Source organism: Tachyglossus aculeatus, chromosome 9 (assembly GCF_015852505.1).
Source record: "Tachyglossus aculeatus isolate mTacAcu1 chromosome 9, mTacAcu1.pri, whole genome shotgun sequence".
In the NCBI taxonomy this organism is placed as follows: Eukaryota; Metazoa; Chordata; class Mammalia; order Monotremata; family Tachyglossidae; genus Tachyglossus; species Tachyglossus aculeatus.
In genome coordinates this window covers 5,694,135-5,716,561 of record NC_052074.1, presented here as the reverse complement: position 1 = coordinate 5,716,561, position 22,427 = coordinate 5,694,135, and the positions used below count along the sequence as shown (strand labels likewise).

Sequence of the window (22,427 nt, the reverse complement as noted above, 5' to 3'; positions counted from 1 at the left end):
AATGATGAGTTATAATAATAATAGTGGCATTTATTAAGCGCTTACTATGTGCCAAGCGCTGGGGAGGTGATGAGGTGGTCCCACAGGGGGCTCACAGTCTTCAGCACCGTTTTTAGATGAGGTAACTGAGGCACAGAAAAGTGAAAAATAATGATAATGATGACATAATAATAATAATAATGGCATTTATTAAGCGCTTACTATGTGCCAAGCGCTGTTCTAAGCGCCGGGAGGCTTACGAGGTGATGAGGTGGTCCCACAGGGGGCTCACAGTCTTCAGCCCCGTTTTATAGGTGAGGTAACTGAGGCACAGAGAAGTGATTAATAATGATGATGAGTTATAATAATAATAATGGCATTTATTAAGCGCTTACTATGTGCCAAGTGCTGGGGAGGTGATGAGGTGGTCCCACAGGGGACTCACAGTCTTCAGCCCCGTTTTATAGGTGAGGTAACTGAGGCACGGGAAAGTGAATAATAATGATAATGATGGCTTATAATAATAATAATGGCATTTATTAAGCGCTTATTATGTGCCAAGCGCTGGGGAGGTTACGAGGTGATGAGGTGGGCCCACAGGGGGCTCACAGTCTTCAGCCCCGTTTTATACGTGAGGTAAGTGAGGCACAGAATAGTGAATGATAATGATGACATAATAATAATAATAATAATGGCATTTATTAAGCGCTTACTATGTGCCAAGCGCTGGGGAGGTTACGAGGTGATGAGGCGGTCCCACAGGGGGCTCACAGTCTTCATTCCCGTTTTTAGGTGAGGTAACTGAGGCACAGAAAAGTGAATGATAATGATAATGATGACATAATAATAATAATAATGGCATTTATGAAGCGCTTACTATGTGCCAAGCGCTGGGGAGGTGATGAGGTGGTCCCACAGGGGGCTCACAGTCTTCAGCACCGATTTTAGGTGAGGTAACTGAGGCACAGAAAAGTGAGTAATAATGATAATGATGAGTTATAATAATAATAATGGCATTTATTAAGCGCTTACTATATGCCAAGCGCTGGGGAGGTGATGAGGTGGTCCCACAGGGGGCTCACAGTCTTCAGCCCCGTTTTTAGGTGAGGTAACTGAGGCACAGAAAAGTGAGTAATAATGATAATGATGACTTATAATAATAATAGTAATGGCATTTATTAAGCGCTTACTATGTGCCAAGTGCTGTTCTAAGCGCTGGGGAGGTTACAAGGTGAGCAGGTCGTCCCACAGTCTTCACCCCCATTTTACAGATGAGGTAATGATGAGGTGGTCCCACGGGGGGCTCACAGTCTTCAGCCCCGTTTTTAGGTGAGGTAACTGAGGCACAGAAAAGTGAATAATAATGATAGTGATGACATAATAATAATAATAATGGCATTTATTAAGCGCTTACTATGTGCCAAGCGCTGGGGAGGTTACAAGGTGATGAGGTGGCCCCACAGGGGGCTCACAGTCTTCAGCCCCGTTTTATAGGTGAGGTAACTGAGGCACAGAGAAGTGAATAATAATAATAATGATGGCTTATAATAATAATAGTGGCATTTATTAATTGCTTACTATGTGCCAAGTGCTGTTCTAAGCGCTGGGGAGGTTACAAGGTGAGCAGGTCGTCCCACAGTCTTCACCCCCATTTTACAGATGAGGTAATGATGAGGTGGTCCCACGGGGGGCTCACAGTCTTCAGCCCTGTTTTTAGGTGAGGTAACTGAGGCACAGAAAAGTGAATAATAATGATAATGATGAGTTATAATAATAATAATGGCATTTATTAAGCGCTTACTATGTGCCAAGCGCTGGGGAGGTTACGAGGTGATGAGGTGGTCCCACAGGGGGCTCACAGTCTTCAGCCCCGTTTTATAGGTGAGGTAACTGAAGCACAGAAAAGTGAATGATAATGATAATGATGGCTTATAATAATAATAATAATAATGGTATTTATTAAGTGCTTACTAGGTGTCAAGCGCTGGGGAGATTAAGAGGTGAGGAGGTGGTCCTACAGGGGGCTCACAGTCTTCAGCCCCGTTTTATAGGTGAGGTAACTGAGGCACAGAAAAGTGAGTGATAATGATAATGATGAGTTATAATAATAATAATGGCATTTATTAGGCGCTTTCTAGGTGCCAAGCGCTGGGGAGGTTACGAGGTGATGAGGTGGTCCCACAGGGGGCTCACAGTCCTCAGGCCCGTTTTTGGTGAGGTAACTGAGGCACAGAAAAGTGAATAATAGTGATGATGATGACTTATAATGATAATAATAATAATAATAATGGCATTTATTAAGCACTTACTATGTGCCAAGCGCTGTTTTAAGCGCTGGGGTGATTACGAGGTGATGAGGTGGTCCCACAGGGGGCTCACAGTCTTCAGCCCCGTTTTATAGGTGAGGTAATTGAGGCATAGAAAAGTGAGTAATAATGATAATGATGACTTATAATAATAATAACATCAGTGGCATTTATTAAGCGCTTACTATGTGCCAAGCACTGTTCTAAGTGCCGGGGAGATTACGAGGTGATGAGATGGTCCCATGGGGGGCTCACAGTCTTCATCCTCATTTTACAGATGAGGTAATGATCAGTGGGTCCCACAGGGGGCTCACGGTCTTCATCCCCATTTTATAGATGAGGTCAGTGAGGCCCAGAGAAGTGAAGTGATTTATAATAATAATGATGGAGAAGTGAATAATAATGATAGTGATGACATTAAGCGCTTACCAAGTGCCAAGGCCTGTTCTAAGCACTAGGGAGGTTACAAGGTGATGAGGTGGTCTCACAGGGGGCTCACAGTCTTCATCCCCATTTTATAGATGAGGTAACTGAGGCACAGAGAAGTGAATAATAGTGATAATGATGACATAATAATAATGGCATTTATTAAGCGCTTACTATGTGCTAAGCTCTGGGGAGGTTACAAGGTGATCAGGTGATCCCACGGGGGGCTCACAGTCTTCATCCCCATTTTACAGATGAGGTAACTGAGGCACAGAGAAGTGAATAATAATGATGATGACTTATAATAATAATAATGATGATGATGATGGTATTTATTAAGCGCTTACTGTGTGCTAAGCACTGGGGAGGTTACAAGGTGATCAGGTGGTCCCACAGGGGGCTCACAGTTTTCATCCCCATTTTATAGATGAGGTAACTGAGGCACAGAAAAATGAATAATAATGATAAAGATGACTTATAATAATAATAATAATGGCGTTTATTAAGCACTTACTATGTGCCAAGCACTGTTCTAAGCGCTGGGGAAGTTACAAGGTGATCAGGTGGTCCCACGGGGGTCTCACAGTCTTCATCCCCATTTTATTGATGAGGTAACTGAGGTACAGAGAAGTGAAGTGACTTGTAATAATAATAATAATAGTATTTATTAAGTGCTTACTATGTACAAAGCGCTGTTCTAAGCGTTGGGGAAGTTACAAGGTGATCAGGCGGTCCCACGGGGGGATCACAATCTTCATCCCCATTTTACAGTTGAGGTAACCAAGGCACAGAGAAGCGAAGTGACTTATAATAATAATTATGATGGCATTTATTAAGTGCTTACTATGTGCCAAGAGCTGTTCTAAGCGCCGGGGTGGTTACGAGGTGATCAGGTTGTCCCACGGGGGGCTCACAGTTTTAATCCCCATTTTACAGGTGAGGGAACTGAAGCCCCGAGAAGTGAAGTGGCTTGCCCAAAGTCACACAGCTGACAGTTGGCGGAGTTGGGATTTGAACCCGTGACTTCTGACTCCAAAGCCCGGGCTCTTTCCACTGAGCAACACTGCTTCGCATCCCCCCCCAGCCTTCCCTCCTTCCCCTCCCCACAGCACCTGTATATATTCAATCGTATTTATTGAGTGCTTACTGTGTGCCGAGCACTGTACTAAGCGCTTGGGAAGTCCAAGTTGGCAACATCATCGTCATCATCATCAATCGTATTTATTGAGCGCTTACTGTGTGCAGAGCACTGTACTAAGCGCTTGGGAAGTACAAGTTGGCAACGTCTAGAGACGGTCCCTACCCAACAGTGGGCTCATAGTCTAGAAGGGGGAGACAGACAACAAAACAAAACATATTAACAAAATGAAATAAATAGAATAAATATGTACAAATAGAATAAATCAATAAATAGAGTAATAAATCCGTGCAAACATATATACAGGTGCTGTGGGGAGGGGAAGGAGATAAGGCTGGGGGGATGGAGAGGGGGAGAGGAAGGAGGGGGCTCAGTCTGGGAAGGCCTACTGGAGGAGGTGTATATATGTTTGTACGTATTTATTACTCTGTTTTACTTGTACATACTTATTCTATTTATTTTGTTTTGTTAATATGTTTTGTTGTGTTCTCTGTCTCCCCCTTCTAGACTGTGAGCCCACTGTTGGGTAGGGACCATCTCTATATGTTGCCAACTTGGACTTCCCAAGCGCCTAGTACAGTGCTCTGCACACAGTAAGTGCTCAATAAATACGATTGAATGAATGAATGAAAGAGCACGGGCTTTGGAGTCATCTGTCATGGGTTTGAATCCCGGCTCTGCCGCACATCTGCTGTGTGACCTTGGGCAAGTCACTTCACTTCTCTGAGCCTCAGCTCCCTCATCTGTAAAATGGGGATTAAGACTATGAGCCCCATGTGGGACCACTTAATCACCTTGTATCCCCCCCGCCCAGTGCTTAGAACAGTGCTCTGCACATAGTAAGCGCTTAACAAATGCCATCATTATTATTATTATTATTAATGACGGCATTTGTTAAGCGCTTACTATGCGCCAAGCACTGTTCTGAACACCGGGGAGGATCAGGTTGTCCCATGTGGGGCTCACAGTCTTCATCCCCATTTTCCAGATGAGGGAACTGAGGGTCAGAGAAGTGAGCCTGCTGTTGGGTAGGGACCGTCCCTATGTTCATTCATTCATTCAATCGTATTTATTGAGCGCTTACCCCCATTGTTGGGTAGGAACCGTCTCTATATGTTGCCAACTTGGGCTTCCCAAGCGCTTAATACAGTGCTCTGCACACAGTAAGCGCTCAATAAATACGATTGAATGAGTAAATACAGTGCTCTGCACACAGGAAGCGCTCAATAAACATGATTGAGTGAATGAATGAATGACTTGTCCAAGGTCACACAGCAGGCATGTGGTGTAGTCGGGATTTGAACCCAGGACCTCTGACTCCCAAGCTCGGGCTCTTGCCACTGAGCCATGCTGCTTAATAATAATAATGGCATTTATTAAGCGCTTACTATGTCCAAAGCACTGTTCTACGCGCTGGGGAGGTTACAGGGTGTTGAGGTTGTCCCACGGGGGGCTCACAGTCTTCATCCCCATTTTCCAGATGAGGGAACTGAGGCCCAGAGAAGTGAAGTGACTTGCCCACAGTCACACAGCTGATAGTTGGCGGAGCCGGGATTTGAACCCCTGACTTGTGACTCCAAAGCCCAGGCTCTTTAATAATAATAATAATGATAATAATAATAATAATAATGGCATTTATTAAGCGCTTACTATGTGCAAAGCACTGTTCTAAGCTCTGGGGAGGTTACAAGGAGATCAGGTTGTCCCACGGGGGGCTCACAGTCTTAATCCCCATTTTACAGATGAGGGAACTGAGGCACAGAGAAGTTAAGTGACTTGCCCAAAGAAGCCACACAGCTGACAATTGGCGGAGCTGGGATTCGAACCCATGACCCCTGACTCTAAAGCCCGTGCTCCTTCCACAGAGCCATTTCTCTGGGCCTCAGTTACCTCATCTGTAAAATGGGGATGAAGACTGTGAGCCTCCCGTGGGACAGCCCGATCACCTTACAACCTCCCTGGCACTTAGAACAGTGTTTTGCACATAGTAAGCGCTTAACAAATACCATCATTATTATTATTATTATTCCCGTGCGTGCAGCCCTGCCCTAAGCACTCGGGCGAGCCCCTCCGCTCCCACCCCGCGGGAATAACAACAGCGTGGCTTAGTGGAAAGAGCCCGGGCTGGGGAGCCAGAGGTCGTGGGTTCTAATCTCGGCTCTGCCACTTGTCAGCTGTGTGACTTTGGGCAAGTCACTTCTCTGGGCCTCAGTTCCCTCATCTGGAAAATGGGGATGAAGACTGTGAGCCCCACGTGGGATAATCTGATTACTTTGTATCTATCCCAGCGTTTAGAACAGTGCTTGGCACATAGTAAGCGCTTAACAAATACCAACATTATTATTATTAATGACATCTGTTAAGCGCTTACTCTGTGCCCAGCACTGTTCTAAGCACTGGGGGGAGAGGGCCACAAGCTGATCAGTTTTTCCCACGTGGGGCTCCCAGTCTTCATCCCCATTTTCCAGACGAGGGGCTCAGAGAAGTGACTTGCCCAAGGTCACGCAGCAGACATGTTCATTCATTCAATCGTATTTATTGAGCGCTTACTGAGTGAAGAGCACTGTACTAAGCGCTTACTTTCATTCATTCATTCATTGAGCGCTTACTGTATGCAGAGCACTGTACCAAGCACTTGGGAAGTACAAGTCGGCAACATATAGAGACGGTCCCTACCCAACAACGGGCTCACAGGGATTAGAACCCACGACCTCTGGCTCCCAAACCCGACCTCTTTCCAGTTCTCTATAGGGAAAGCATCTCCTGTTCGTTTACTCCCCATTAGCAGCTATTTATCTGCGACCCCCTCCCTCCTGGCTCATCGCTCCCTTTCTCTCCCCCCGCCCCCATAATAACAGTATTAATTTAGTCATCTTTATTGAGCGCTTACTGTGTGCAGAGCACTGGACTAAGCGCTTGGGAAGTATAGGACAAGCGCTTACTAGATGCCAAGCACCGTTCTAAGAACTGGGGCAGATCCAAGCTAAACAGGTTGTCCCACGTGGGCATCACAGTCTTAATTCTCCCCTCTCCCCCCCCTTTTACGGATGAGGTCACCGAGGCCCAGAGAAGTGAAGCGACTTGCCCAAGGTCACACAGCGGACGAACGGTGGAGCTGGGATTAGAACCCACGTCCTGTGACTCCCAAGGGCCACGTTTTTTGGGTGGCTTGAGAGAGGCGTTTCTTCTTTGAGGACAGGGAGCCTCTTTCCTTTTCCGGCCCCGTTTCAGGGATGGGGAGGTGTCTGGTGAAACTTTTTAATTTTCCGTGCGAGTGGATGCTTGCTCTCTCCATCCCCGGCCTTTGCCACATTGCCACCACCGACAGGTGCTGGGAGGGATCCAAAAGCCACCTTCTGGAGCCTGATGTGGGTTACTGCAGGCTGTTGCCATGATACACACTCACACACAACCACACAAGCGGAAATCGGACTGGGGGAGGTCTAGGGAAGCCTTTGTGGAAGCCGCTGGGAGAAAGGGGTGGGCAAGTTTGTTGGTTGTCCACCTGTTCATTGATTTATAAATTAAATCCCGTCTGTGAAGTGTTTAGACAAAGTATCGACCAGTAATAGGGTGCCTTTTGCTTTTGATCACACCCCTCTTCAGCCAAGAGAAACCTCTCCAGCGTAAAGACTGGGAAAATCAAATTTTACCATTTAGCGTTTTTCTTCTTGACCCACTTCCCCTCTGTACTCTCCTTTTTTTTAATTTGAAATGATCAGTAACTTACGCCCGTATGCCGTGTCACGTTTTGTTCATTGTGAATGTGAGACTTGGGTCAATCAATGCTATGCACTGAAACGAGATTGTTTCTGTATCTTGAACTGTTATTCATTGACTTTACTGGGATGTTTTGTATGCATGTATTTGTAATTATTCTAAAATGCAATAAAATACTCACCAGGTAAAAACTTGACAGCATATTGAATCATTCAGATTATTTTTTAAATTTTGTTGTGGCTGCTTTTAATGGTCCTTTAGTGTTCTGTCTTTGCTGGCTCGTTTTTGAACGGTAGCCTGAGATGGAGGTAAAGGGTCGTATGAGGAAAAGAGAAGTGTGTTCAAAATCAAATGTGTTCTCTTGTTCGGAGAGAGAACGTGAACTGGAACATATTTCGTTGTATCAAAACAGCTGTCCAGTTGGCTGAAGCTTTGTGAATTTTTTTTTTTTCTGGGGGGTTTTCAACTTTGTGTTTGCTTGGTTTGTTTGAAAAAACGAAATTTTAAACTTCCCCTTCTTGTCGCTTTTCAGGTTCCCTACTGTTGGAGTCAAAGATAAATCCAAATACTGCGTATCAAAAACAACAGGCAAGTAGTTTCTCTGCACTTCATTTGAGAGATTACACTGTGATCAAGGCATTAAGGTATTAATCCGTCACTGGGATCAGGCAGCTTTCCTGACGACAGCCTGTTTGGTAAACAGATTTATGGATCCTGTTCTCTAGCAGGTTACAAGTCTGTTTCCAAATTGTGGATGGCGAAGCATTTTAGTATGGGCAATAATTTTATGATGGTGGTGGGGGAAGCCACTGTGGATTCGTTGTAGAAAGTACTGAATTGTTTTCAGAGTTTTTGTTTTGATTATAGGTGTGCGCCTTGTAAGGTAACTGATATGTTTCTCGTTATGAATCTTGTTTAATAGAAAACTGAATGAAAGAAAATTCAAAGGGGATTTCGTTAATCAATCAGTCGTATTTATTGAGCGCTTACTGTGTGCAGAGCACTGTACTAAGCACTTGGGAAGTACAAGTTGGCAACATATAGAGACAATCCCTACCCAACGGTGGGCTCACAGTCTAAAAGTCTTAAAACAGTCTTAAAACATCAAGGGCTTGTTTAGAGCCCCGATTTCCCTGACTCAAGGAAAAATATTGGCAAGATAAATTTTTAAGGTCTGGGTTTTTGTTTTTTGATAGTATTTTTAGAGTTGTAAATAAGAGATGCTTTTTAAAGCAGCTCCTTGTAACTTTTTCATATTAAATGTCATGTTATTGCACATAGCAAGCGCTGAACAAATGCCATCATTATTATTATCTGGTCTGTTTAGAAAAAATGCACGCAAAATGTCCCAGAAAATGTCTCAGGGCTTTTTACTTGGCCAATGCTGTATTGATGTCAAGTTTTGACACAAATTCTGAGCATTTGGATGATTAGCAACATTCATTCATTCAGTCGTATTTATTGAGCCCTTACTATGTGCAGAGCACTGTGCTAAGCAACAGTTGAGTGCCTATGAAATTCACAGTACAGAGGCTACATCTAAATTAAAGGAACGAAATTAAATAGATGGTGGTACTTGTTAATAGTGAAAGTAATTTTTTCTTCCAAAGAACAACTCTCATTAGCTGTTGTAATCCAGCTGCAGTTTTCACTAATGCTGTAAAATAGTTGGAGATTCTTTTGCTCCTCAGCCAATTTTAACTTTTCCCAGTGAAGTAAAAAAACCAGCTCTGTTTCCCACTAGATCGGCAATATATAAACATTAATTTTCTGAAGTGGTGAAACTCATTTCCTAAGTGTGTAGGTACACGTGTAAGATTGAAATGGTTCTCAAGAGTCCTTATAGATAAAAAATGACTATTGTTTAACCAACATTGTTGTACTAAGGGAGGGGTATTTATTGAGCATACATAGTGTTGTACTAAGAGTTTGGGAGACATGCTCCCTACCCACAATAAGCTTATAGTCTAGAGGGAACTTATAGTGTAGACATAAACAAAATTTTGTGTGTAAGATGATCAGTTGTGTCTCTTGGTGACAGAGTACAATAGTGTGATATGTTGTTCTTCCTCTTCCCAGCATTTATAAAATCATTGTCTTCCCTGTTTGTAAGGTTTTTGAGGGTAGGTAACATGTGCGTTGCTTCTTATTGTCTACTTCCAAGCCCTGTCATACAGGGTTTTGCTGTCATGTTCTGAATAAGTCATTGATGGATTGAATTGGTAACTGATATTTCGTTATATACTTCGTTCTCCTGTAATGTGAAGGTTGCATTCTTGATGCCCCGCACTTGAAGGAAAAATGTGTTATCGTATGTGTGTCGTTCCCCCCCACCCCCGCGCCCACGGTACCACACACGTTCACATCTGTTTCTTCTGACATTGCATTGCATTCTTCCCAGATGATGTACGTTGTCGGTAGAACATTGCCTAGTTCTCAAACAATATTCTATACCAAAGTGAAGTGAAAACACGTGTTATGGAAGACCTTAATGTATTGTAGTTAGTTGGTTATGGGTTCCTTCAAACAGCGTTGTTATGGACAGAAAAGTCAAAATTTAGGAGATAATAGTTTACATTCAGTACCCAGTCTGGCTCTAGCTAGTTTGTTTCTAATTTATATCATTTATCACACAGCATCGGATGTTCCTGAGTGATCATTACTAGATTATTATTTAGTTTATGTATAATGGGCAAGTGATACGGGAGATAATCTTCAGACATTTTTTTTGTTTGGGATCTTTTATATCCCTAAGCCAAGCCCACAGTGATCTCCATTGCCTCGAGCAAAAATCGTTTTATTTCAGCAATTTATTTCTGCTGGTCGGGGTTGGGAGGTGGCTAAGCAGGCGTGGCTCAGTGGAAAAAGCCCGGGCTTGGGAGTCAGAGGTCATGGGTTCTAATCTCAGCTCTGCTGCTTGTCAGCTGGGTGACTTTGGGCAAGTCACTTAACTTCTCTGTGCCTCAGTTACCTCATCTGTAAAATGGGGATTAAAACTGTGAGGACAACCTGATCACCTTGTATCTTCCCCAGCGCTTAGAACAGTGCTTTGCACATAGTAAACGCTTAACAAATGCCGTCATTAATATTATTATTATTATTATTATTTCTGAGCCTCAGGTACACACCCCACCCAGGTGATCCAGATTCGAGGTAAGTTACCTAGGGCAGGAAGATGGCCTCAAAACTGCCTTCCTAACTATCTGCTAGGTGACACCCCAGAATCTGAAAACAACCTGCCCTCTGCCTTGGCTATGCAGCTTGCTCTCCTCTGAAACCTAGCCTAAAACAAAAACACGCCACCTCCCCCAACCCCAAAACCACCAAAGGCAGCAAGAATTCAAGCACTAGCTTTGGGCAGATGGGAATAGAAGGGTAACTCGGTTCCCCACGACCCCCTTTTCCTCCCACATCCTGCCTCTGCCCCTGTCCGCATCTCTTGCCCTTCTCTGCTGCTGCCGCAGAGATAGGATGTGCTCTGTTGGGAGGCGTGTGACAAAGGGGATGAAGCATCAGCCTGGCTAAGCAGAGGGAGGGGTGGCTGCAACTTCAGGCCCTAGGAGTCTTCGCTGGCCACTATGAAAACAGTGCCCTGCACACAGCAAGCACTCAGTAAATACCACTGATTGATCTGCCGGCTAGGAAGGAGCAGTTAAGAAGCAGCAAACTTGGCCACTCGGACGATCCGAAGCTTCCCAGTTGGCCCAGGCTAATGACAGATACCAATTTCAGGGACGGTATAGTTCATTCAGTCGTATTCATTGAGCGCTTATCATGGTCAAAGTACTGTACTAAGCTTGGGAGAGAACAATGTAACAATATACAGACACATTGCGTAGTGGCTAGAGCTCGGGCCTGAGCGTCAGAAGGTCATGGGTTCTAGTTCCAACTCTGCCACTTGTCTGCTGTGTCACCTTGGGCAAATCACCTCACTTTTCTGTGCCTCAGTTACCTCATCTGTAAAATACGGATTGAGACTGTGAGCCCCGCGTGGATCAGGAAAACCCGATTTGCTTATATTCATTAATGGATTCAATCACATTTATTGAGCGCTTACTGTATGCAGAGCTCTGTACTAAGCACCTGGAAAGTGCAATTCGGCAACAGAGACAATCCCTACCCAACAACGGGCTCACAGTCTAGAAGATAGTCTGTGATATCCACCCCAGTGGTTAGTACAGTGCCTAGCATATAGTAAGCGCTTAACAAATACCATAATTATTATTATTATTATCATTATTGTAGCCGTAGTTTTAAAAAAATGAAATCTGAAAAGCACTGATGCTAAGAGCCACCAGCCAGGTTCAGAGAAAATTCTGTCATACCCTGTAATTTTAATGATATTTCTGGTAAGAGACTACTGCTCTGTGGTCTACTCATTTTAATTATGACTAGCAGTGATGGGTTGTACCCAAATGGTGTGTAAATTGATTTTTTTCTTGTAGTAACCTCTGTAGTGGAATCTTGATTATGGATCTCCATCTTAAAATGCTTTTTGCACAATTGTTTGCTTCTGGTTAAGAACATATCGAAAGCATTTTTTACCAGAAAACTCTGCTGTCCAAGTAGAATACAGAAAAGCTTTGTCCTTGTTATGTGAATGAAGGGTCTGTGTACGTGGAGTGATTTGTTTGTTTCTGTTTTTGCTTTAAACTGGGTGTGCCTTTCGTAATAGACTATATTAGGAATTGAGGCTCAGTATGAGATTGTTGACTTACTATTTTATTTAAAATTTGGATAAGCTTAAAATGCATATCATCATTACTGTAAGAATGGACATTCATTGAACTTGGTATCAAAATGTTGTGAAAGTACTAAATTTCCTGGAAGCCCTGTAGTGCAGTTTCTTTAGCTCATCTTGTAGAGCTATTACTGTATGAGACCATTTAACTGTGTGCTATTCATTCATTCAGTCATATTTATTGAGCACTTACTGTGTGCAGAGCACTGTACTAAGCGCTTGGGAAGTACAGGTTGGCAACATATAGAAACGGTCCCTACCCAACAGCGGGCTCAGGGTCTAGAAGGGGGAGACAGACAACAAAACAAAACATGTGGACAGATGTCAAGTCATCAGAATAAATAGAAATAAAGCTAGATGCACATCATTAACAAAATAAATAGAATAGTAAATATGTACAAGTAAAATAAATAGAGTAATAAATCTGTACAAACATATATAAAGGTGCTGTGGGGAGGGGAAGGAGGTAGGGCCGGGGGGATGCGGAGGAGTAGAGGAAAAAGGGGCTCAGTCTGGGCAGGATCCTCTCTAGCCCAGCTAGGAGGAGTGGCCTGTCATGTTTGTTTGCATTTTTGTTGGGTTTGCAAACTTTGCCAAAAGAAAAGAAAAAAACTTTGAGGGACATAATGAACATTATACTATCTACTGCAGTCATTTCTTCCATGAACTGCTGTTTTCCTTAAGCATTTTGGGCAGACCGCCATTGGAGAATTAGCGATTGCCCTTCCCACTCTGCACATCTGTCTGGATACCAAGAACACAGTGCGGGTTTGGAGGAAACCACTGCGCACATGTTTGCAGCCCTAGATTGCCCAGACTGACGGTGACGTAGGTATGGGAGGGAAGCAAACATATAAAGAAGGTGAATAAATAATCTAGAACGTGATCCTAAGGACCCTGAAACTTAACACACAACACCCAAGGGGAAAAAAAAAAAACATGCTAACAGCTGGGGAAGCTTGGAGAAGGCAACCCACAGTCTGTAGCCCCAGGAATGAAAAGGAACAGGGTTCAGGTAGAGCAGGCGTCATCAGGAAGTTGATGCCTCAGATGGTCTCTGGGAGAGATTTTGGGAAGGCTAAAAATCCCTCCCTGCGAAACCCAGTTTCAGGAAGAAGGCCCAGAATGGCCTGCATTGAGTGGGGCTACAGGAGACGAACACCAGGGTGCTTGGGCTGGTCATCATCAATCATCATCAATCGTATTTATTGAGCGCTTACTGTGTGCAGAGCACTGTACTAAGCGGGAGCATCCCAAAGGGCAGACTGGGTAGAAATGTGGGGCAGGAAGGTGAGAGTGGGAGCTTGCTGTGCCTCTCTGAAGCACCCCGCTCCCTGAAACGTTGGGTCCCTACTGGGTGGCAAACAAGTCTTACCACACATTATCTGGAACCACTGCCTGCAAATTTGAAAGTTGGGAATCACCATCGAGTGGGAGTGCTTCAGTAGCATCAGTCTGCGACGTGAGTTTCCAAAATGTGGGATTCTTCAGGAACGGGACCCCCGTGTTATCAAAGAACTGGTTGTCTTTTGCAAAAGAGTTCTTAACCCAAGAGTTTCTAAATTGCAATTTCCCTATTCTGAATAGCACCTCTGGACTGCTCCACAGTGACTTCTCATAGACCACTTCCTTTTTCACAAGAGCGTGTGAAGAGGTTCACAGTCTTAGCTGAAATCAAGTTGAAGGTCGGTTTTTTTTCCCCCTTTTAACAGCAAGGCTAGAACAGTGCTTTACACACAGTAAGTGCTTAATAAATACCATCATTATTATTAATTCCACCTGTTAAAATACTATGCAGAAGAAGTTAGTTTCATTATTGAAGCTGTAAGTGCTACCTCTATGCTTATGTGTGTATATAGTAGCCCTGGTTAGAAATCCAAGCTGTTTTTAAAGCTAATAATTTTCTAAAGAAATCCCAGTGGAAGAGAGAGGGCAAAGTTCCCTGATGTTGTTGCCTGTCTAGTTCACAGGGATTTTGGCTTAAATTAATGATTGTCAAATTTGTGAGATTTTCTGGGTTTTTTTATGTAACTTAAAGATATTGCTCAACTATTAGAAATTCCTGCATATATCCAGTGTTCCTAACCAACTTTGGGTCCTGGTACTTTCCTCCCCACCTTGAAGGGCCTGGGAAAGCAGTCCCAGAGGAGTCTGGTTTGGGACAGCCGGCGGCCCGAAGACGTGTTTTAGGGAAACAGGGGGAAAGGCTGGCGGACCTTTGATTTCTCTGCCCCCAAAGTTGCCACTTCAATCATCACCGTCTCCGCCACATGCCCTTCCCACCTCCCCACACCTCCCTTTGTCACGTGAGGCACCGTTACACGAGGGTATTATTAGCATCAAGGATTTTTATAGGCACTTTTTCATAAGATTCTCAAAACACGACACACCTAGGCCTGTTAAGAGTAAGTCTTACGGATATGAGCTCAAATTACTTGCTCCAGGGAGGATCTGTGAGGCAAAGAGAAGAATAGAAAAGGCCGTAAGCCCTGAAAAGATTCTTGAGAGGACCAACGTCTTTTTGAGTTGTGCAGGTAAACCTGCCTAAACAGATGCTTATGTAGTTAGACTACGTGTTTTGGGTTGGACTAGATAATGTTTGAGGTGTCTTTCGTGATTACTGGAAGGTTGGTAAAAGGGGTGGACGATGAGGCAAGTAACGTTTCCCTCATTTTTACATATGGAAAGACTTGAGGGCCAGGGACTTGAATTAATTTGCCTTCACTCACACAGCTAGTCATAGGTGGTAGTAAGACTGGTTACTCTTACGAAAATGACTTCATTTTATTCAGTGATTTAAATTTAAATCAGTATCAGCTCTTCCACAACCATCATTAGCAGCAGTATGTCTTCAAAACTGGTTGGCGACCCGGTCAAATTATAGGATGAGCTCTTGTCTCGGCCTCTGTTTCTGGATCTTTTCCAGCCTCCTCTGGCTGGAGCCAAAGAGAAGGGATTTTTTTGACCAGCCTTTGGTCTCTCGCTTCCTGGGTTTGTTCATGACTGCAGCCAGCCGATTTCACTTCCTCTTGGTCCTCCATCTACGAAAGGCAGAAGCGTAGCTCGGCAAAGATATGAGAGCCGGCAGTTCCCGGTTCAGGGAGTACTCAACTGATGTTTTCCCACACTAGCCCAGTGAATGATTGACCTGTCAAGGCTGTCAGCCACGCAGGTTCTGATAACTGCACATATAAGAAAAGATCACCAATTCCTCCAACATTAGTTGTTAAAACATTCACTAACTAGCAATGATTCTTGCATCACTGTTATTCTTTGCCAGGTTAAGCCAGTGATGTAAAAATGGGAACATCAGCATCCAGTTTTCTGAACCAAATTGAAAGTACAGTATTTCAATTTTCTAGGTATAATTTCAAAAGTCCAAATTTGCTAAACATTTGTCTATGTTTCTAATAAAAAAGTAGTGTCAGATATGTAGTGCCCTAGAGTAATTAAGAATAGATTATTTTCGGTTATCCAAAAAGGAGGTGGTTGTATTTTTATCATTTTTCACTAGGGAGGGGACTGAACTGAAAGAACAGTTGTAATGGAAGGGGCCTTTCAGTTATTGGATTGGACGGTGAAGGGTGGAATATTTTTCATTTGTACTGAAAACAAACATCTTTGAAAAGTTTCAAAGATGATTTAGCTTAGCCGAAGCCAAAATTCGATTAATTAGTTTACAGTGCAGCTGTCGACATTGGGTGTATTTGAGCTAGACAAAATTAATGTCTGTTTAAAAAACAATCCTCAGTCCTGTTTCTTCGAGGAACATCCTGTTTTGTTTTCAGTGTAACCAAATTGGAATTGGCAACAAGCTTATTTTGTCATAATACTTCAGCGTGGTCTCTGCAGATGTGGAATTTTGGTTGTGAGGCTTAAGATTGTGGGCTCTCGTGTCCTGACTAGTGCCGTAGGCTGTTTGCTTGACAGCTGAAAGGGAATGCTAGGAGCCTCTGCATCTCTCCTCTCACCTCACTGTTGTCTTGCCTGGACTTTGGCTAGCCCCACAATGTCTCAGGGGAATGGTAGGGTCATTTAGGCTAGTAATGCCCTAGAGTAATTAAAAATAGATTATTTTTGGTTATCCAAAAAGGAGGTGGTTGTATTTTTATCATTTTTCACTAGGGAGGGGACTGAACTGAAAGAACAGTTGTAATGGAAGGGGCCTTTCAGTTATTGGATTGGACTGTGCATTTTCCACCGGGAATCAGGTTTCCTAGCCTGATTTAGGAAATTCAGTCAAAAGCCTAAACCCTGGGCTTACGTCTGAGGATGCGTTAGCCTGTTTTCATAGCAAATGGAGGTTTGGTACCAAGGGATAGACCGCCCCAGGTGGGTTTTGGCCAGAAATGGAAATTTTACTCACAAAAAAAATCCATTCCAAAAATAAACCTTGCCTCGGGTACACATGTCCATTGAGTTAATTTTTTATAGTACTTCCAGTCATACATCTCGTGCTAATTCGTTTGAAAATCTTTTATATAGTGCATTTAATTAGGGAAGATGTAGCAAGAGAAGGTTGCAAGCCGGCTCAGCCACTTCTGTTTTTTATGTGTACCTCTAGAAAAGATGCTTCTGGGAAATCATGGTTCCCCTACTCTCGACTTCCTGGTTTATGTGGTTCAGTCTGTGGGTTTTTTAACTTTTTCCACCCTACTCAGTTCTAAGTGTCACTTACATAATGTACCCCTTCTAACAGGGAGGAACTGTGATGATGAGAGTACATCTAAAACTCTCTAGTTTCGTCTAGAGAAAGCATCTACTTTCATCTAGAAACTGACATCACTCGTAGCACATGGTCTGAGCAGGTATGGAGTCAATAATAGAGCCCTAGGTGAGAGTGGACAGATTGATGACAATAATAATAATAATAATGGCATTTATTAAGCGCTTAATATGTGCAAAGCACTGTTCTAAGCGCTGGGGAGGTTACAAGATGATCAGGTTGTCCCACGTGGGGCTCACAGTCTTCACCCCCATTTTACAGATGAGGTAACTGAGGCACAGAGAAGTGAAGTGACTTGCCCAAAGTCACACAGCTGACAATTGGTGGAGCCGCGACTTGAACCCCTGACCTCTGCCTCCAAAGCCTGTGCTCCTTCCACTGAACCACGCTGCTTCTCATGATGAAGGTTGATGAAGGTTGGCTCTTGGAGACACAATCTATGTAGATGTCCTTGTTTCAGAGCAATCTTTTCCCCTTGGAGAGCTGTCATAGGAGGATGGTTGTGCAGTCAGACAGTTGCTAGACCCAAACCTTCCAAATCTGCCCAGAGTTAGAAGTGTGGTAATAAGAATCGATTGTAAGCCCCTTCAGGGCAGGGATCCTACCTGTCAACTTTAATATATTCTCCCAAGGACTTAGTAGAGTGTTGTGCACACAAAGGAAGGGCTCAATCCAATAACTTCGATGGTTTCCTTTGATTGGAGATGGTGTGCTGCTCCTTCAAGCAATCACCAGTGCTTGGGTTTGTCCTACTCTGATATCCCTACTGTTTTTTGGCTCTGGTCATCTACCTCCTTCCCTTCCCCACAGCACCTGTATATATGTTTGTACATATTTATTACTCTATTTATTTATTTTACTTGTACATATCTATTCTGTTTATTTTATTTTGTTAGTATGTTTGGTTTTGTTCTCTGTCTCCCCCTTTTAGACTGTGAGCCCACTGTTGGGTAGGGACTGTCTCTATATGTTGCCAACTTGTACTTCCCAAGCGCTTAGTACAGTGCTGTGCACACAGTAAGCGCTCAATAAATACGATTGATTGATCTAGTTTTATGGAAGACAACAATGTGGGGTTTTTTTGGTTGCTACTATCGTTCATCGTTTTGTTTTTTGTTTACTCTGGATTTTACAAGGAAGTGTAAAAGTCCTCCTCCCACCATAACCTTCACTAAACCTCTCTGAGTATCATACTTATAATGATAGCACGCAAATGGGTAGTGAGGACCCAGGAGTTGTGGTTTCTGCTGCTCTTGACTGTAAGCTCCTCGTGTGCAGGGATCTTCTTCACCAACTCTATTGGAGTGTACTTTCCCAAAGTGCAACACGCAGTAAGCTCTGAGATTCTATGGATTGAAATCTCAGGATATTCTCTTCTGTGACCGGAGACGGCTCTTGTTCTCCCTGTCAGCTTGATGGGACTGGGGAGGGCTCAGCACAAGCCATTGCCAGTATGCAAAAAATATTCGACTGTCTAGTGTGCTGGCAATATGACATCCCTTCCCCTTTTAACCATCAAGGTCTGAGCAATACTCATCTGAATAGCACGGAGCCATAAAATAATCATTGTGATATTTGTTAAGTGCTTACTATGTGCCAAGCACCGACTGGGTGCTGGGGTAGATACCAGATAATCAGATCAGGCACAGCAGCACTTTTGTGGTTTCACGCGCAGCTTGCACGAGATTTTCTCTAAAACACCCCCACTCTCATCAGTCATACCATCCGCAGCAACATGTATGAACCAAAGGACAACTCTAGGAAAAGAGTTTCGTTTAATTTATGTGTATATTTTAGAACTTAAATTTTAATCGTATTAAGCTGAACATGGATAACTTCTAAAAATGGAAGCTCCCTCAAAAAGACAGTGTGAGATACAAAATGGTCTTAAAGCATGTGTTAAAAATGCATTAGTTCTTGCATATTTTGCGATTTCATTTGTTCGAAATTAGTTTTCTTCATTTTGCCTTTCTATTTTGCATTACTTTTGCTCTTAGAAGAATTACAAAATGTCGGGCAATCTTTAATATCCTCTGCATGAGTGAATTCAAAACACCACAAATGTTCAGATTTTCTGGTGCAAAAAAAATTATCTAGTTATTCTTTATTTGACTTACCCCAGTATGACTCAGCACACCATCCAGGGCATTGCGATTTAGAAATAATTATCTTTCTGTTTTCAAACAGGATACACTGATTGTTTGGTCAGAAGCTGAGAATTATGATCTGGCCCTGAGTTTTCAAGAAAAAGCTGGCTGTGATGAGATCTGGGAAAAAATTTGCCAGGTATAATTTTGGTTTTATTAATAGTAATCCTGTTGGGTTTTCTATAATGATGTTTCTTTCCTGTCTTGAATGATTTTAGGTGTCAACATTCAAATCTTGTGGTTAGCTAGCACTTGCTACTGCATAGCTTGAAGTGTTGTTTGGGCTTTATCTGCTCAATGTTTTTATTTGCATGATCAGCAAATTCTAATGTAGCATCTGTTTTGTGGTTGCCAATATAACAGTTGTTTCCTAGCAGTGTGGTTTTCATTTTTATGTATCTTCTGGTTTTCATATATATGTATCTACATGTACAAATGTATACTTTTCTCTGTATCTGAGCTTGCGGATTCAGTTACTCTCCTGGCACCTTTTTCAGTGACTTCATTGCCTGGAGGCTGCTGAGGCCTTTGCTGAAGTAATCGCTTAGATTTCCAGCCGCACACCGAGTGGTTGATTGTTCAAATTCAGCGCTATCATGCAGTACTGATAATGATAAAAGTGTGTGCCATTCAGTCCTTAAAAGGCTTCCTTGGCTGATGCAGAAAGTCATCTTTAAAGCAGGCAAGAGGAGAGAGTGTGCATATATGTCTTCTTAAACTAAACCAGTTTCGGTAGAACAGATTTTCAGAAGAACAAATGATTTGTTCAGTTCATTCACTCAATCATATTTACTGAGCACTTACTGTGTGCAAAGCACTGTACTAAACACTTGGGAGAGTACAATACAATAACAGACAGACACATTCTATAGTTGATTTAGCAGATCGAAGTTTCCTGTACAAGTTTATAACTATTTTGGAGAAAGCGTTCCTGATTCCTGCTTTAGTACCAACTGACCCCAATAATAAAATACAATGGAAAAACGCTACTTTTCTCTGACCGCTACCATAAGGCTCCCAATAGTTAGGATACTGTTTTCCTTTTAGTTAGCCCTCTCCCTCCATTGATGGAAAAACATCAGTTGAAGTATCAAGCTTTGTCAGTGAAATATAGCCCCCTGCCAGGTGGACACAACTTTGACAAGTGTCTAACATTCTTTCCCTGCTCCAGAAATTCCACTTCTCCTTTGCCCACAGATACCGAAGTTACCTTCTGGGGTGTAAAAATGGGAACGGCAGTAATTGCTGATCTGGGATCACTCCTTGCCCTTTCTTCTCCAGGGTGGACTGGTGGACATCAGCTATGTCCCCTTGTCCTAGCCAATTCATCTATTAACTGAATTTCTCCATTTCAGAATAAGTTAAATTGGGAAATATCCAGTTCCAGCTTTTTGGTTCTTTTGTAGCTTCTTGGATCTTAAGTGTAAATATCCTGTACTTTCTATAAATTCAGAAAGCACCTTTTGAAATCTTTGGCAAGTTAGCCATAGGTAAACAGAAAGTTCGTTTAATTTTTGCTTTCATTTCTGCATTCCCCATTCAAATATAAGGCAGTAGTAAACAGTAGTCCTTTTGGTCATGCTGTAGAACACAGTGTAATAATGGTAATAGTATTTATTAAGCAGAGGCAGCCTGACCTGGTGGAAAGAGCACAGGACTAGAAGTCCAAAAAACCAGATTTTAATCCTAACTCCACCACTTGCCTGCTGTGTGACCAGTAGCAAGTCACTCATCCCCTCTGTACTTCAGTTTTCTCCTCTGTCAAATGGGAAGAGTAAAGTACCTGTTTTCCTCATGTCTTAAACTGTGAGTCCTGTGTGACACAGGGACTGTGTCCGATCTGATTGTCTTGGACAGCTTGTCACGTGGTAACCATTTAACAAGCATCTTCATTATTATGAACCTTACCATGTGCCAAGCACTGTACAGAGTGTTGGAAAAGAATACATGGGTGATAATTACATATGGTCACTGGCTTCCGTAAGGTACACAATTTATGAATAGGAGTGGATACATAAGGAAAGATGAAGTAGTAAAACATAAAAGACAAGGATGATAAATACAAAATATAAATAAAAACTAAATGAGCAATTGTTTGAGCTTACACAATTTTAGCAGTCATTGGATTATTTTGCGAACTGAAAACTTGCTAGTGTATAAAATCTAGTTTCTTTAATGGATTTTTTTTAAAGAGGTTTGTTTAAATATGGCATCTTGTATTATATTTTGATTGGCGGCAAGAAGTTGTTTAATACTTGTGGGCAGGGAATGTGTCTGCCAAATCTGTTGTATTGTACTCTCCCAAGTCCTATGTACAATTGTTGATTGATCTTGCAAAAATGATTTTGTTTCTTGTGAGCAAATATTAGCATAAAAAGGCTGGTCAGAGGTTTCGAAGTCATAATGAAACATAATTTTATTACAGGCTATTTGTTACCTATCTGAGGTAAGGTTTTACTAATTTCCAAGTAAATTTTACCAATTTCCAGTTCTCATCTTAAAACTGATCATTTTTGCCTAAAAGGAAGAATACTTCATTTTTGTAGTCTTGTCAAAGATTTAATAGGGAAGAGCTGCAACGGGTTTTCATATCACATGAGGTGTCATTACTTCAACAAAATCTGCTACAAGTACCTTTTGAAATATTTCATAAAGTAAACCATACATTAAACAATTTGAAGATAATTGATTTGATGAACATCTCTGACTTTTCTGTTTTCTTCTTGAATTTGGAAGTGTAGTATTAGTGAAATTCCTCTGAACTATAAAGTATTTGGTTGCATTTTATCCCACCATTAGTGGGTATTTATTACATCTTCTGTGATTGCATTTTAGTTACCTTGGATGCTACAAAATGCTAGCTGGTGTTAGTATGATACACAAATCTATATGCATATGTATTCTACATTTCAAAGTTAATAGCTGTCCTAGCTGAAATACTTTGGATTTAATTTTAGTTTATCCTAGTTTGGAGTTATTAATGCTCATGTCAGTATTTCCATTAGTTCAGCAAGACATAGTTTAGAATTGGGTGACCAGTGTATACCGTAGCCTTTAATCTCTAGAAAAGTCAATTTAAATTTTGACTGTATGCTCCAAAGAAAAGACAAGTGCTTGCCTCCTTGTATGTGTTCATTGTAATGGGCCGAATTTGACATGCTTGTGAAACCCTGAGGACATTTTAGGCCCAGATTGATGCGTGAGAAAGTGTGATAATGCCGTTAATTTTTCCTGGCACGAAATG

At 42.4% G+C, this 22,427-nt stretch overlaps 1 protein-coding gene across 2 annotated transcripts in view; it reads left to right on the top strand.

Annotated features, from left to right (window-relative positions):
• The window catches only part of PPP4R3B (protein phosphatase 4 regulatory subunit 3B), a 56,933-nt gene that overhangs the window by 1,239 nt on the left and 33,267 nt on the right, over positions 1–22,427 (top strand). For both annotated transcript variants that reach the window (XM_038750959.1, XM_038750958.1), the window contains exons 2-3: positions 8,102–8,157; positions 19,224–19,322. In XM_038750959.1, coding sequence (XP_038606887.1) covers positions 8,102–8,157; positions 19,224–19,322 — 155 coding nt within the window. The remainder of the gene's footprint in view (positions 1–8,101; positions 8,158–19,223; positions 19,323–22,427) is intronic.